A 16,733-nucleotide genomic window follows, 5' to 3' on the forward strand; every position below is an offset into this window, starting at 1 on the left:
ACGTAGAAATGGTGAAAAAAGGGTCAGGTACAGCCAAATAAGTCAACTGGAATTCCCTACCGTAGCATGGAGCTGTGGCATGAGTCCTCAAGGTATGAAAAAATTGCTCTCAGGATATTAATGATTGGCTCTTTTCCCTTTTTCTGATATTTTGTCATCGATTGTATACACTACTGTAAAGAAGGATGGTCAGTCATTGTACTTTTATTTTCTTTTTTTTTACTAAACTATGTATTTAGAGATTTAGAGAAGTTGCTGTACTGATTATGGGTTGCCACCAGCTCTCAGATACAGCACTTAAGACAGAAGAACCATGTGAGTATCAGTCACAAGGTCTGAACTTTAATGTTAACTCTCAACTATATTATTTGGTGGAATGTAATCTAATTACCATTGTGCCAATAAACCACAAATTACTACTAAGATAGTACTAATCAAATTTCAGGCCAAGGGAAGTGTGCGACTCTCCACTGTTATGAAATATATTCCATCCTATGTACTGCAGCCATCTGCCCTCCCTCCCAACTCCAACTCTCTTCACTGAACCAGTTCAAAACTGTGCTATACTCTATGGCTGACCTTGCCATCTATACACAAAGCTGAACGTGAAACAGAGAAGTGATACTAACCTCAAGAATTACTTGGCAAGAAAACTTTATTCCAAAAATGAAAAAAGCAAAAAAGAGGATTGGGGCTTAAGATTTGCAAATAGTTTGCAATTCAGCATATAAATCAGACATGTCGAATCCCTGAGAGAAAGCAAGGTCAAACAGCACTGAGATCATTTCCTGTCTGGAGACCATGACTTTACTGGATGAGCTTTACTTTTTTTTAAACAGTTTTTCTGTGTGATGGGGCTCCCAAGAAGGAGCCCTTTCCATCGCTGAGAAATCCCTGGAGGGAGTCTGTCTACTTGGGTGCTAATGCTAAATTTGTAGAATAAAGGGGGTATGAATATACTATAGGAAAGCAGAAGCTGTCAGTTACAGCTAAATTCAATGTTTGGAAAGGATGGTATCCTGAACAGCAGCTAGATGGTATCAGGTATGATAAAATAATATGATGCTGTCTAGTGGCTATTTAGGATACCACAAGATAATTAGTAATTTGTGAAGTTTTTAATAGAATCTGATGGGAAATGTCTCCTTTAAGAAGGATGGGGGGAGAGGTCCTGTAGAGGGAATGTTCCACTATTTAAAATGCTGAGTTCAAGATTTGGTGGGAGCAATTGAAAGTAACTCCCTGGGAGAAGAGGGATGGACCCGGGGTGCCTCTGCAATGGGGACAGGATTCTTTAGGTACTTTCCTCTTCAAGGAGGACAACTGGATGAAGTTCTTACCAGTAATGGAAGGAGATGGACCCAAGAAGGTCTGACTGGGAGTCCAAGGAAACCCTGCCAGGGCTTGAAGGATTACTTATGGGAGCAGCCCTAGGAAGAGAGGAGACTCCAGGGAGGTAGGAGGAGAATATCGGTGGTGGGGGGGGGGGGGGGGGGGGGGAGGGTATTTAGATACTCAGTAAGGGAAATAATAAAGTGGCTTTTGTTACAGGATGGCATGGAATAATGAGATGCGAGGCACTTGTCACATTTTATATAGTGCTGTTCCAGAAGTAAAGTTGGAATGGGTAATGTGCATCAACCATTGTTTGTTTATTTTTAGATTTTTATATTCTGCTTTTTGGCACTTCAAAGCGGATTACATTCAGGTACTGTAAGTGTTTCCCAATCCCCAGAGGGCTTACAGTCTTAGTTTGGGTTGGAAACTAATGCTGTTACCATCTGGTTGTAGAAATCTGTAAACTCTTTTGGTACTCTGCGATCAAGTGTAACATCTGACTGCTGGTAACCTCCACACAATAAAAATGAATGTCTGATTACCGGTATATTTTGGAGTGAGCCTATGCTTTATTTACTTGTGAGAGTTCTAAGAAGTGGTCAGAAGGGGTCATAGAGGGAAGACCTATCTTACAGAGTTCCTTTCCAGCCAAGAAAAATGAAAACCTCACCTCTGGACCCAAGTCCACTAAACCATCTGCTTGACCTCAGTTTGTGATAGAACCCTGGCGAGAAACTGGCACTCAGCCCACAGGGGCCAAACATTATAACATTGATGTACCAAACATACACTGGGAGCACAACCCTAATAGAAGAGGAGAGAAAGATGAACTTGTGATCACCTGGGTCATTCCTTTTCTCACTGACAGGAAGTTCAATGCATGAAAACTAGATATTGTGGTGAAGGAGAAGAACATAAGAATGGCATTGCTGAGAGGAGTCAGTACCCAGCGATTATTCTGTAGATCATTTGGAGAAAACAAAGATCCTTAAGTACCAATAGTTGCAATCAGAGACCAAGAAAAGGTGGAAGAAAGATAAAGAAATAGTTCCAATTATATTGGGTGCGACTGGTCTGATTAAGAAGAATTTTTAAGTGTATCTTGATGTTGCCTGTGAAGATTACACCTTATGAACTCCCAAAGGAGGCTTTCTTTGGTACAATGCAATTACTAAGAAGGGCTTTAGCAGTAAATTTGAAATATTAAGATCATCCCCAACATGCCATGGCTCACAAACGACTACCAGCATGGATAAAAAGTGAGGTAAGAGACTATAATAGCAAAAAGAACATTTTTCAAGAAATAGAAAAGGGATCTGACTGAAGAAACGGCATAAGTACTAACAAGTTAGATGCAAAGCATTGCTAAGGAAGACAAAGAGAGAATTTAAAAAGAAGCTTCCCATGGAAGCAAAAACTCATGAAAACTTTTTCAGGTACATTCAAAGTAGAAAGCCTGCAATGGAATCAGTTGGACCATTAGATGATCAAGGAGTGAAAAGGGCATGTAGAGATGACAAACCCATAGCAGAGACTCAATGAATTCTTTGCTTCGGTCTTCACTAGGAAGATGTAAGAGAGGTACCCATGCCAGGAATGATATTCAAAAGTGACGATTCAGCAGAACTGAAACAAATTTCCATTTGCCTTGAAGATGTAATAGGGCAAATTGACAAATTAAAGAGTAGCAAATCACCTGGACCAGTTGGTATGCATCACAGAGTGCTGAAAGAACTGAAAAATGAAATTGCAGACCTGCTATTAGTAATTTGTAAACTATCATTAAAATCGTCTTTGGTACCTGAAGACTGGAGGGTTTCCAATACAACACCAATTTTTAAAAAGGATCAAGGGGTGTTGCAGGAAACTACAGACCAGTGAATCTGATGTCTGTACCAGGCAAAATGGTAAAAACTATCATAAAGAACAACGTTTTTGAACATATAGATAGGCATGGATTAATGGGACAACGCCAACATGCCTCACCAATCTGTTACATTTTTTTGAGGGTATAAATAATCATGTGCATAAAGGTGAGTCAGTTGATATAATCTATTTGGATTTCCAGAAAGCTATTTGACAAAATACCTCATGAGATACTTTTAGGAAATTAAAAAGTCATGGAATAGGGGGCAGTGTCCAATTGTTGATTGGGAACTAGTTAATAAAAAGAAAACAGTAGGGCTAAATGGTAAATGCAGAAAAGTGAATAGTGTATTGCCCCAGGGATCTGTTCTGGGACTGACGCTTTAATATATTTATAAATGACATGAAAATGGGAACAAGTGATGTGATCAAATTTGCAAGTGATACAAAATTATTCAAATTCGTTAAATCACAAAAAGATTGTTATGCTCGGCTTGTGAACCCTTGGACTGATGGTATACCTTAGGAGAAGATGGTATACCTAAGGAGGATGGTATACCTTAGGAGAAGATCCATAGGTTCTCCCGTCGGGTGGCGAGACAGAGCAGGAGATGTGACCAGCTGACCCTCGGCACTGGAGACTGAGGCGACTGTGGAGGTGGACGCAGAGACGAGAAGAGAGGAGCTGTGTCTTTGCCACTGGAAGTCTGTGGTCCCCCCAGGAGGAGCCCATAGGGACCCAGACCACTGGGACTTAGGTGGACCTTTGAGAGGTCAAGGAGCTCGGTGCAAGGGCTGAATGGAGCTTCACCCCTGGAGACCCGTGGTCCCCCTGGGAGGAGCCCGTAGGGACCCGGGCTGCTGGGACTTAGGCGGGCCCTTGAAGACGACGGTCAAGAAGGAGTCCAAGGTCAAGTACCAGAGGGATGTCGTTTACCAGTCCAAGGTCACACACAGAGGGATCATCACTTGCCAGTCCGAAGTCACACACCAGAGAATCACTGCTTGTCAATCCGAAGTCAATACCAGGAATCACCGCTAGCCGATCCGAAGTCAGAAACCAGGAACACCAAGACAAGACAGGAATGCGGATCCAAAACACAGGAAGACTCACCGAAGCAAGCAGACCTGACGAATGAAGGACGTTGCCAAGTCAAGGAATGAGCAGAGAAAGCTGGCTTTTATAATTCCCCTGCTCTGGCTGATAGGGAACAGCTGCAGCTGGTTAAAGGGATCAGGTCCCTTTAAATCAGCCAAGGAAGCGCGGCCTCATGCCTAAAGATGGTGGCAGCCATCTTGGATTTCCTCCGTGGAGGAAAACGCTGCTGGATGCCGCGAGGGGGGAGCAGGGACGGCTCCCCCTGCGGCGAGCAGCACGGGGACCCATACCGGAGCGACGGGCCTCAAGTTGGGACCTTTCCCCGGGACTCCCGTGGCGGTTCGCCGTCACGGGCAAGGTAGGGGGACCGCGGCCGTGACCTACCATGGCCGCGGAACACAACAGATTGTGAGAAATTGCAAGAGGGCCTTGCAAAATTGGGAGACTGGTCTTGTAAATGGCAAATGAAACTTAATGGGGACAAGTACAAAGTGATGCATTGGGGAAGAGTAATCCAAATTATAGCTACGTAATGCAAGGTTGCACTTTAAGAGTCCACTACTCAAGAAAAGGATCTAGGCCTCATTATTGATAATATGTTGAAATCTTCTGCTCAATGTGCAGCTGCAGCAACAAAGAAAGCATAGGATGCTAGGACTTATTAGGAAAGGAATGGAGAATAAAACAGAGAAGATCATAACGCCTCTGTATCGCTCCATAGATCAACCTCATCTTGACTATTTTGGGCATTTCTGGTCACCACATCTCAAAGGATATAGCAGATTAGTAAAAGTACGGAGAAGGGCAACCAAAATGTTAAAAGGGATGGAACGATTCCCCAATGAGGAAAGGCTAAAGAGGTTAGGACTCTTCTGCCTGGAGAAGAGACGGCTGAGGGGGGATATGGTAGAGGTTTATAAAATAAAAATGAGTGGAATGGAACAAGTAAAAGTTAATCGGTTGTTTACTCTTTCAAAGAGTACAAAGTCCAGGGGACATACAATGAAGTTACTAAATAATAACTTTAAAACTAAGAGAAAATATTTTTTTTTTACTCAATACATAATTATGCTCTGGAATTCTTTGCCAGAGAATGTGGTGAAAGCTGTTAGTGCAGCTGCATTTAAAAAGGGTTTGGACAAGTTCCTGGAGGAAAAGTCCATAAATCATTATTAAAGTGGAGTTGCAGAAATCCACTTCTTATCCCTGGGATAAGCAGCTTGGAATCCTGCCAGGTACTTGTGACTTGGATTAGCCACTGTTGGAAACAGGATACTGGGCTTGATGGACATTTGACCTGACCCAGTATGGCAAATCTTATGAGTTTCAATCCAGTCAAAGTATGCGCAAAATAAACCCATTTGGAGAAACTGCCTAAGAGATGTCAAACCCTCTTATATTTTGTGTCCTTCCGGGAAGGGTTTAATTTAATTTAATGCATGTATGACTTGCATATATATAAATCCTAAGTGAGTTACAATGAAATTAGCCATAAAATAACATAAAAACAAATAGTTAGACATAAAATAAATTAAAAACAATAAGTCAGTACATAAAAATATTCTGATCACTACTTAGAGCAAAGACGTCTCTAAATTAAAAACCTCAGAAAAACATATTTTTAACTCCTTTCTAAAACTCTTTAAACCGATGTGATGTGATAACGAACGTCGGTATAGAAAAGCGAGTGGCCTGTGCGCGCGCCAGGAGAGTGGGCGTTCGTCCGCTCTCCCGCGGACTTTACTGAATCGGCCCGAAAGTCTCTATACTATGGTTCTCTTTAAACCCAGATTGCTGGTGATCCAACACTTCATGGTCCTGATTGCTGTTCCTATCCTGAAGAATGCTGTGTCTTTTTTTTTTTTTGTTTGTTTTGTTTGTTTGAGAAACCTGTTTGTATGGCCTATTCCAGAAGAATGGTTAGTTAATGATCATAGCAGGTTTCAAAAGACTGTGTTCAACGTTGGGGAAAAAAAAACCAAAACAGTTCAGAAGGATGAAACACATGTTCAGAGCATGCAGCATTATGTAGTGCAGGTATATGTAAGTATATGGATGAATGAAATAACTGAGCACTTTGCCTGATCTGGCACTGCTATTTGCTGTCCAAGAAAGAACTCTGCTATGCGTGAATGCAAAAAAAAATAATGCAAAATTATGTATTTAGGAGGATGCAGAAATCAAAGGATGAAATGAAGGTGGCACGGAGGTGTCATCTCTGATCTCAGGCAGTGTGACAAAGCTGTTGTGAAAGTTAATCGATTACTTGGATGCATAAAGAGAGGCATCACTAGGACAGAGGGAGGTGCTGTCACCTTTTTACAGTCTGGCAAGGCCTCTCCTTGAGTGTAGTGGGTCCAGTTCTGGAGACCACACCTATCTACTAAAGGAGGGTGGCCAGAACGGTGCCCTTCGCAGAGAGACTGACGGAGTTGAAATGTACTCGCTAGAGGAAAGAAGAAAAGGGGAGATATGATGCAAACATTCCAGTATCTAGCAGGCTTCAATGAAGTACCAGAAGGAAACATTTTCCATAGAAGGAAAAACTGAAAGAGAAGGGGTCATCCACATGATGCTGAAGAGGGGGGCTTCTGATCTTGAGAGATTGGGGGAGGGGATGAAATCCTCCCCTGCATTAACATCCTCATGTTCCCAGGGAACGGTACTTTACATTCTTCAGTTGTAGCTAACTTTAGTTTCAAATAACACAGCTTGCAGATTTCAATTTACTTGGTTTTGCCTGGTCATAAGCTGATTAGCGCTGCATTTGTCCTGTAGCACTATAGAACTGTTTAGTAGTAGTAGTATTACGATATTCACATTGCTGGGCAAAATACCGCACATTATCACTGCATGAAGGTGTTTACCACACGGCAAATGTCTAACACAAGTTAGTAAATGAGCCCCAAAGTCACAAGGAGGACGATATGACTTGAGCCCTAGCTTCCTTCTTTTTCAGCCTATTGCTCTAATCACTAGCCTTCTCCTCCACCATGTATGTTTCTTAGTGCCTTTGCTAGCTTTTTGCACAGAGTATACATTGCAAGCAGCAAGACAAAGTATCAAACATTTTCGTCTCCTATAGCATTCAGCAAATTATACAGTTCCCGTCAGCCATCTGCTGCTGTTCCTCCAGTGTACATATGCAGTGTTTTCATATAAAACTTCCCAGATGACTCCGCAAGAAATTTTTCAGTTTCTACAAGACCTAGTCTTGAGCATCGGTATAGTAAAAGAAATTAAATAAATAAATAAATAAATAAATAAATGTTGGTATCGAGAAGAGTTTGGGGTTTTTGGCATAAAGTGAAGTCCTGTTACTGACAAGCAAACAGTAACTGGAGACTTTGTCTGAACATCTGGTTTATTCAGCTGCAGATGAGTAAAGTGAGTCTTTCTGGAGCGCTGCTGTTATTACAGCTGGTTGGTGTGTTGATTCCTTCACAGGAAATGAAATTATGTAAACTATAAACATAAAGAGGACAACTATTTTAATATGTGCTTTTCAGCACAGTCCAAACATAGATTTCCTGACTGTTTCAGAGTTGGCTGTCCATGCAAATAACGTCTAACACAGCTGACTCCAGAGTTGGCAGCCTTGAAATATTGCTCCAAGGTGAACAGCACTCAAAGGAAAAAAAAGTTATGTGCCACGTGATTTCAGGGCTTGTTGGGCCACTGGACTTCTGCAGTGACACTTCAGCCTTTGGCCAAGGAACCCAATGCTTCCTCAGCAGCTTTCTGCTAGGCCTCAGCTGGAAGAAAAGCCAGCAGGGAGCAGAATACACAAGCAGCTACAAAACCACTTCAGTTTGCTCCTCTGAAGGGTATAAAACACTGTACTGTAGCACTATAATAGCATACTATTATAGTGCTACAGTACAGTGCACTCCTTTATAGTGCCTCATGTCTTCAGACTTGCATGGAATGCTTTTTCTAAGGAGACAGAACGTAACAGCAGCTACTTGTCTCTGTTCTCAGCTGTTTGTTGCAGTGTTTATTGACTTAGTGGGAGATAGGTCACTAAATATTTTAGCCATGCACAGAATAGTAGGAAAACCTTTAAGAAGAAGATTTTGAAGAGCACTTGATGGATGAGCTAGGAAGAAATATTACCGGTTTTATTTACTACTTGTTCTATAAAAAGAGGTGTAGATATCTCTCAGCCTTGAACACTGAAAAGTACTATAGGTTCACGTCCAGATATTATACTGCAGAGCTTTTTATATACTTTTCACATGTCAAGTACTTTTTGACTGATGAAAATAGAAACAGGTAATAAACCTTAATCCTCACTGATTAGACTAAAAAAAAAAAAAATTCAGAATAAAATTAAAGTCAGTGCAAAGATGTCACTATTCCTTCACAAAATTCTGACCAATGAGATCATTTCTCTAGGTATGAAGTTACTGTACATATTACAAAATTCTTTTCATTTTCATATAAATTGAATAAGGGCCTAAGCAGTCTGATGCCAGGCCTCCATCGCTGCAGCTGGGATGCCACTTCTGATAAGGCCTTTGCAGCTGATATTCCAAGATTAGCTGCTGCCGCTCCGGCTCTCGGACCTGTCCACGCTCAGGGCTGGACTTGCATCTCACGTGCCCCTAGCCTGAGCACCTTTACCCCTGCTGGCTGGAGGGGAAGAGGGTAGAGGATTGTTCCCAGGGAGGCAGGGACGGAGAGTCACACTGATGTGATGTTGAGGGGCTGCCCCCACACTTCCCACAGATTTCTGTTTATATTATCATCGGCTCGTTCTGTGCCCTGGACAGAGCACCATATAAGCACTGTGAATAATAGTAATAAATAATTTGCCAATGGACAAACCTTCTTATTACAGAGGCATATCTGCAAGAGACTCTCTCTGTTTACTGCATGAACAACTCCGAAGGAACAGCTTTGTTTGTTTTACTGCTTGAACTATCTGGCATCTTCCCGTTTCCCTATAGGGTATTTGTTGACTCGTTTTTATTGCTTTCAAATGAATTTTGATATCCTTTTGCTGTTTACATTGGATGATGTTTAGCATTCCAAATGATGTAGGAGCCTTGCAAACACTGGCTTTGTAGATTGTAGGGATATGTAAGGACATTTAAAATAACAGGGAGGAGAGGAGAGAACCGAGGGGATGATGTCACAAGATGCACATTAAATCGGGCGCCTCTGTTGAGTGACCGTTTTCCTAACACACGCACAGCCACACCCTGAGGGGCCGTGTAAAAAAGGACACACCAGGAAAGAATTGTGCGTCCCTAGCAATCAAAAGCATTGAGTGCACACGATTGCAACGGGCACTGAATATGAGGGTCTGTTTTTATCCCACTTCCGACCGATTTTGCTGGACGCCCATAGCTGAACTCCCCTTGCCATTGTGTGTGTATTGTGCGTCCAGAATTTTATTTTCTGTTTAAACCAAGCCTAGTTTTAAACACAGCAAGCAGTAAATTTAAGTTTCACAATGATATTAACCAGGAGGAGCCACAGGGGACTGTATTTTTTCATTTCTCATGAGCCCTTGACTCGCGGATTGACTTTATGCCGCCTCTGGAGCTGGAGATAAATTTGCCGCACTAAACAGTGTGCGTTGGGCACCCAGCGATTTTTTGCATTGGAAGGTAATAGCTAATAGATTCGTCTACATGGGATTCACATTTGGACGTGCTAATCTCCTTATTGCATTGGGTGCTAATCTAGGGCATCCAAAATGCATGTAAACCTGTGTGCTAGGCGGGGGGGCACTTTACTGCATTGCCCGCTGAATTAGGGAGCAGAGTGGCTCGCTCTTACTGTGCTCTTTGGGGTCGATGCAAATAAAAGTGCGGCAAGCAGGCGCTGAAAAGTCAGCGCCCGCTTTCCTAACGCGTGACCTCGGCGTCCGTTTTCATTATTGGCAGACGGCAGGTTATGAAAACCGATGCCGAGTTTATCGGCGTTGGTCTTCATAATTCGCCAGTCTGCCGAGTTTTTTTGTTTTTTTTTTTTACTTTAAAAAAAAAAAGTACAGAAAAGCAGTTTCTTCTGCTTTTCTGTACTTCTTTTACCTGCGCTCAGCTTTTATCGCCTGCTCCAGGCAGGCGTTAATATCTGAGCGATAAATGTGCGTCTGAGACTCACATTTATTTTTTTTTTTTGCATGCGGAGTGAATGAGTAATAGGCTCATTCACATGCATTTGCATTAGGGGGTGGATTAGCGCCTATTTAACCGCGTGGGGAGTGTGTGTTTTACAGTGTGCTCGGCCCCTTTGTGTTGGAGGCTCACCCCTCCCTTCCAGTTCTCGCACACTGCCTGAAGGGAGAAGGACTGTAGCAGGAAACAAGGAGGGATTTAGAATTGTGCCACACTTAGGCTGTGATGAAAGTGCCCTGCTCCCCCCTCCCCCCCCAAGACAAGGGGCAACAGAGCAGAAGGTCTATGACACAGCCTTTTGTAGTCTGCTGTGCCTGCTCCAGACCCATCTCCTCCACTTCATGTCCCTGAAAGACAGGAGGAGAAGGAACTGGATTAGAGCAGAGTGGCTTTTCTTTGCTCCCTTCTGTGTGCTCTGTCCTCCCCTCTCTCCTCCTGTTCCCTGCACAGGACAGTAGGGCAGTTTTTCTTTGCTCTGTCCCTTCCAGCCTCACCCCTCCTCTCCTCTGCATTGGGTGGGGAGGGAGGATTGGAGCAGGCAGCAGAGGCTGTTTCCTGCTGAGTGAGATTCAGCACATCTGGGAGACAATGGCTTCACCTGGCCTGCTGCCCTCCTCCTCCCCCGGTTTTTGCCATTTTAGGCATATTAAATCCAGGCCTGCTCCTGATGTCCCCACCTTTACCTCAGAGGTGCCCACTCCATAGCAGCAGCAACTCCAGCCTGCAAGCCCTCAGGTGCTGCAAAGTCTTGTGGTGGCCCCACCCCTTGCCTGGGTTTCCATGGTAATCGGAATCCTGTGCAGAGGAGAAGGCGGGGTCAATGCAGGCTATTTCAGAATGTGAGAGCTCACAGACCTCGCGCTGAATTGTGTCAGGGTTGCTGCTGCTGTAGGATCCTCCACACCATGGCAGCGAAAAGCGCAGATGATGGTACAGCATTTCCCCAAGTTGCTGATGTCTAAATCTGGGCCTGGGCAGAGCCTTCCATGCTTATGCACAGATGAAGCTCTTTGTGCTGCTCCCAAAATTGCTGCGCTCCAGGCGAACCCCTAATACAGGGCTTTCTAAACCTTTAGCCAGTGTGACCCCATTTTAGCATTTGAAAATTCACATGGCCCCAGAGGACTAAAACAAATTAGCAGAGGTGCAGTTTCCTTCCAACAATTATCCCATTCTTTCCTTTCCTCAATCTCCACCTTCTCAAAGGACCAATTCTTTGAGCCCCCCCCCCCCCCCCCCCCCCCCCCCCCCCCCCCCCCCCGGCTGATCCCCAGCTCCTCTCACCACCTCAGCCTCCCTCCAGCACTTTTTTCATATCCCTCCAGCTGATTTTCTCTCACCCCAACCTCTTCTTATAACCCCCAACCGATCCTCTGTCATCTCATCCCCCATTCCCTCCTCATGTTCATTGCCCAACCCTTGTCTCTCACCTCTCCCCCTCCAGCCCTTCTTTCTTATCTTCCCAGCTGATCCCCTCTCACTCCCCAGGCTCCTCTCTTACATCCCCTGGTCAATCTTGTGTCAATCCCCACTCTCTTGCACTCCACAGCGAATCCCTCTGCAGCTAAATTAAACCTCAATCCTCTCCTGCATCTGATCCATCCCTTCTCCAAACATCACCCTGGCCAGGGTCAGCAACAACATTTTGCTTTCAGCCCCAGACCAAACTTAGATGACAACAGGTGGGAAGAGAGGGCAGGCTGATGATAGGGGCAACATTTTTCTCTTGGATAGATTTAGTGGTGATAGAGGAGCAGTGGCAATCTCCACCGGCTTGCACACACACACAGCCCTCCCCTCCCCTCTCATTCCCTCAATGCTTGTCCTCCTCCCCCCCCCCCCCCCCAGACTGTGCATTGCCTTTCCTCACTTCCTATTTCTGATTATTTCATATTGTACCCCACTCTAAACGAAGGAAGGGTGGGTAATAAATACTTTTAAATACATTTAAAAAAAAATAGTTAATCCCTGTCTCGATAGTGTTCTTCAAGGGACAGCAGCATTGGTGATGAAAGTCACTCTGGGGCCTGTGAGTCAGTGCAAGCTCACAGGCCCTATAGCATCCCCAATCCCTCTTCACCCAGGGTTTCGTGCTACCAAAGAAACTCCTGTGAGGCTGCAGCCCCACTGCAACGCCTGTGAATGCCTGCTGGCTCGTGGACCCCATATAACTTCCACTGCTGCTGCTGCTCCTGGCACCTGAAGAGTGCTGCCATTTCAGGCACTATTGACCCCAGCTGAAAGTTTTGGGAACCCATGTGGTCTAATGGGTGAGTGGTTCTGGCAACCTTTAATTTGGTAGTAAATTCGGGCAAAATCATGCTCAGGGCTGCTTTTTTGGTGCCCGGTTAGAAAAATTACTGTGCTTCCTCCCTCCCCCCCCCCCCCCCCCCCCCCCCCCCCCCCAATTCATTCAGTATCTGTCCTGGGCCCATCAAATAAAGCCCAGCTCTGTCCTGCAATCTATATTTTTAAAAATTGACATGCCCCTCACCTCACCCCAAAACCCATGGATAGGGAAGAGTATTAGGTACAGGCAAACCTTATAGCCTTGCACACACGTGCCACCCCCCTGCTCACACACACACACACACACACAATCCCACACCCTTTACAGGCTTTGGCCATGAAAACTCTAGCAAGTAGTAACAACGTTTAATATGATTTCTTGTTAATTTAGTCTATAGGATCTACATGGCAGTGGAACCCAGCGCTGAGTAAAAACTGTTACAGACCTTCCATTCAATGTCTTTCAAGCCAGCATCCATGATCTCATTAATCTTTAGTCATCTTCTACATTCTTTTGGACCATCAATTCTTTTTAGGTCGTCTTCTCCTTTTCTTTTGCTTCCTACTTCCATCTTTCTCCAGACAGCTGTGGTATGAACTTGGGGCTCATACAATGTTGCATACGTTTTGCTGGGTTCGCACTTCAATAATTTACCATTGCCTTGAAATCTATATAGAAATTTCACATTTATTTAAATCTAGAATTCCAATGAAATGTAATTAAGGTTAAAGTAAAGTCTAGCCCTTTTAAGTTTGATGATGTAGCTCCTTTTTTTTTTTTTTTAAAGTACATTTTTCTTAAGGAAAGTCACCCCTCCTCTCTGCCTCTTAAGAGAGTTTGATGTAAAAAATCTGGGATCTCCTCAAAAGGCCAAAGGTTGGTAAAGGCATGTCCAGGGTTCCCACTTAGGTCAGGAGATTGTGTCTCTGGTAATGGTGCCTTTTGGTGCTGTGTTCCCTTAGAGAGGCTGCCACCGCCATTCCCTCATACGGAGCTGCACTTTAGGGTCACTGGAGAATTGTTGGCATGCTGGGAATGCGACTCACAACCATGGCTCTGTGCGGTATTGTCTGGGAGGAGGACTGATTGCTATCAACCCTTAGAGAGCAGGAGGAGTTAGGATGACAATGTGGGTGATTGCAGAAAAGAGCAAAAAAATGACCCCATTAACCTCCATGGGAGGTAAGAGCACATCTAAAGCAAAAAGTCATTAACATGCATTCCAATAAATAAGAATACTTCATACCCTTTTCACTATTGTGAGGTTGACTGAGAAGAAAAAGACATTCCTAAATACCTAAAAAGGGGAAAACCTTCCATGGCAAAGCAGGTGCCTCCGAACATTTGAAGTAGTTAATAGAATAATCAGATAAATTAAGCGGGGGGGGGGGTGTCAAAATGTTTTGTTACATGGAGCTCCCTTCAGACTGCCTGGGTGGTTCTAATGCTGTTTTGCTTTAAATGTAAAATAAGCAGATCTTGACTTATTTGTTCAGTTATATGTGAACCGATGTGATATCTCGATCGAATGTCGGTATATAAAAGCAAATAAATAAATTAAATAAATAAAAATAAATCATGAAATTGTATTGCTTGGGAAGGATTTTTCTTCACAGTTGCTATAGTTATTGGATAGAACCCTACGCAGAAGTAAATAACATTTTAAAAAATAAGTCAATCTGTACTTTGTTTTATCTTGCAGCTTCCCAGCATTCTAGAGAGTAGTTCTCCGGGCATAGATCTGCAATTTTGGGGGAGAGTCCTATCCAACGTGACTGACTCACTGCGAGAGGTACATACTCAGTCCCGTATTTAATTACTCTGAAAAGTACAGAGCATGCAAGGGTAGACTTTCAAAGCCATCTAGCAGGCTAGATCAAAGCTTTTAAAAACGACGGGCACCATTCAAATTCTGGACAGTCCTAGAGGCAGATTTAGGTTGGAGGGGAGAAAAATTAGCTTGTTCTATAGCTTTGGGATGGTAATTTTCAAAGGGACTTCTGCAGGAAAAGTACTGTTTTACACACAACACTGGCTCCTTAGAAAACTGCAAGACCAGTCACAGGTATAATTGCGTGCACATACACACACACACTATCAGGCCGATGCAATATCTTTGCGCTGAGCCTAGCGCACAGGTTAACGAGCACTTGGACACGCATCCATACCCTCTTATGCAATAAGGGGGTTAACACGTCCAAAATGCGCGTCAAAAACCAGCATGTAGATAATAGCACTCATCACATTAAATTCATGTTGAAGATGCTATTAGCTATCACCTACCTATGTAAAAACTAAATAAGAACATAAGAACATGCCATACCGGGTCAGACCAAGGGTCCATAAAGCCCAGCATCCTGTTTCCAACAGTGGCCAATCCAGGCCATAAGAACCTGGCAAGTACCCAAAAATTAAGTCTCTTCCATGTTACCATTGCTAGTAATAGCAGTGGCTAATTTCTAAGTCAACTTAATAGCAGGTAATGGAAGTCTCCTCCAAGAACTTATCCAATCCTTTTTTAGACTCAGCTTCAAAAATTAATGCCTGCCCCGGAGCAGGTTTTAAGTTTTGAGGAGCCCCTAAAATTAATAGAAAATACTGCTTTTCTGTAGCTCCTCCAACTTAATATCATGGTGATATTAAGTTGGAGGAACCATACAAAGGAGTAAGTTTAAAAAAAAAAAAAAAAAAGTTTAAAGTCTTACCGGTGGTCAGGGTAGGAAACCGGATGCTGAATTAAAGAGCGTCCATTTTCCCAACCCGTGCACAGCCACTTCTCCTGGGTGCCCGATGCCAGGGAGGCACTAGGGACGCACGATTTCCCCCTATCACTTTGGCAGTGGCTCATTTGCTATTGCATCACGCGCCCGGGAGAGGTGGATGGGCGCGTGTTAGGGAAGCGGGCGCCCATGTTGGATGCGCATTTTTAGCGCGTCCGTATTGCATCGGCCTGTATGAGCACTCTTGTACGTGTATAGAGGAGAGATGCTGCAGAGAGTGGAGTCTGGATGAGGTTAGGACTACTTTTTTTTTTTATTTTAAAAAGCATGAGTATAGGTTCTCTTGGTAAAAACTGCACCTGTAATTGTGTGTACAATGGTTTGCCAGAATCATTTTCAAAATGGAATAATGTGCATAAATATTTGGAACCTGGCGTGACTTGTGTATTGACTTGCCAGCTTACACCCGCGTTGGGTGTGCGATGATTATACATTGCTGTGCATTACAGCTCCAGCAGTTGGTCCTGTCTGAAGCACTTATCATTTGAACACCCTTCAAAAATTTAAAAAACTTGAAAATGTTTTTTTTTTTTTTGCTAAATATTGCATAGTTTAGTTACAGATTTTTGGAGGGTGGTATTCATAGTTTGTAAACATTTTTTAATTGTGTGGACATTAAACCTTATTTAATTTTGAATAAAAAAAGTCTTCCATCCACTTCAGTGATGTCAACTTTGCTGTTCGTACCTCTGACTGTTTATGTAAAACTGCCCCCACCCCCAAAAAAAGAACCTACCCCACGTTGAAAGTGCCCCCTCTTACAATGGTATAAATAGTAAAGTTACAGATTTGAGTACACTGCGCTTACGGTTTTGGTGAAAGCTGAAGCACGACTGCAGCATTACACCCTACACAAACCATGGCTAAAGAGACTGCAGTGCTCCGTCCGATTTAAACGGAGGATAGAAATACTGTTCGAGGATGACTTTACAAGGCATGATCCAATAATCATTTCCACATTCACTCAATAAATTATCGCATCAGTGTACAACTTGAATACTGCACATTGTGCCCGAGTACATAATCTATAAATTATTCAGTTTCGAAAGCCCCTGATGTAGCCCGAAGGGCGAAACTCTGCCAGAGTCGGGCGGGTATTACTATATTTAATAAATTTCTTTCCAAGGCATCGGCCTTGTTTTGTTTTTCTCACATCCTTGGCTACTTTAGACCGACTACCGCTTTGTTTTTGGAATCGCATTTGATACATTGGACAGGAAGAGGGGCTT

At 43.5% G+C, this 16,733-nt stretch overlaps 1 protein-coding gene across 1 annotated transcript in view; it reads left to right on the forward strand.

Annotated features, from left to right (window-relative positions):
* Positions 1-6,309: 6,309 nt before the first annotated feature.
* The window catches only part of ABCA4 (ATP binding cassette subfamily A member 4), a 153,939-nt gene continuing 143,515 nt past the window's right edge, over positions 6,310-16,733 (forward strand). Inside the window, exons 1-2 of the mRNA XM_029617528.1 lie at positions 6,310-6,346; positions 14,427-14,516. Of these exons, the coding sequence (XP_029473388.1) occupies positions 6,320-6,346; positions 14,427-14,516 (117 nt within the window). The 5' untranslated portion in view covers positions 6,310-6,319. The remainder of the gene's footprint in view (positions 6,347-14,426; positions 14,517-16,733) is intronic.

This window comes from Rhinatrema bivittatum, chromosome 10 (genome assembly GCF_901001135.1).
Source record: "Rhinatrema bivittatum chromosome 10, aRhiBiv1.1, whole genome shotgun sequence".
Taxonomy (NCBI): Eukaryota; Metazoa; Chordata; class Amphibia; order Gymnophiona; family Rhinatrematidae; genus Rhinatrema; species Rhinatrema bivittatum.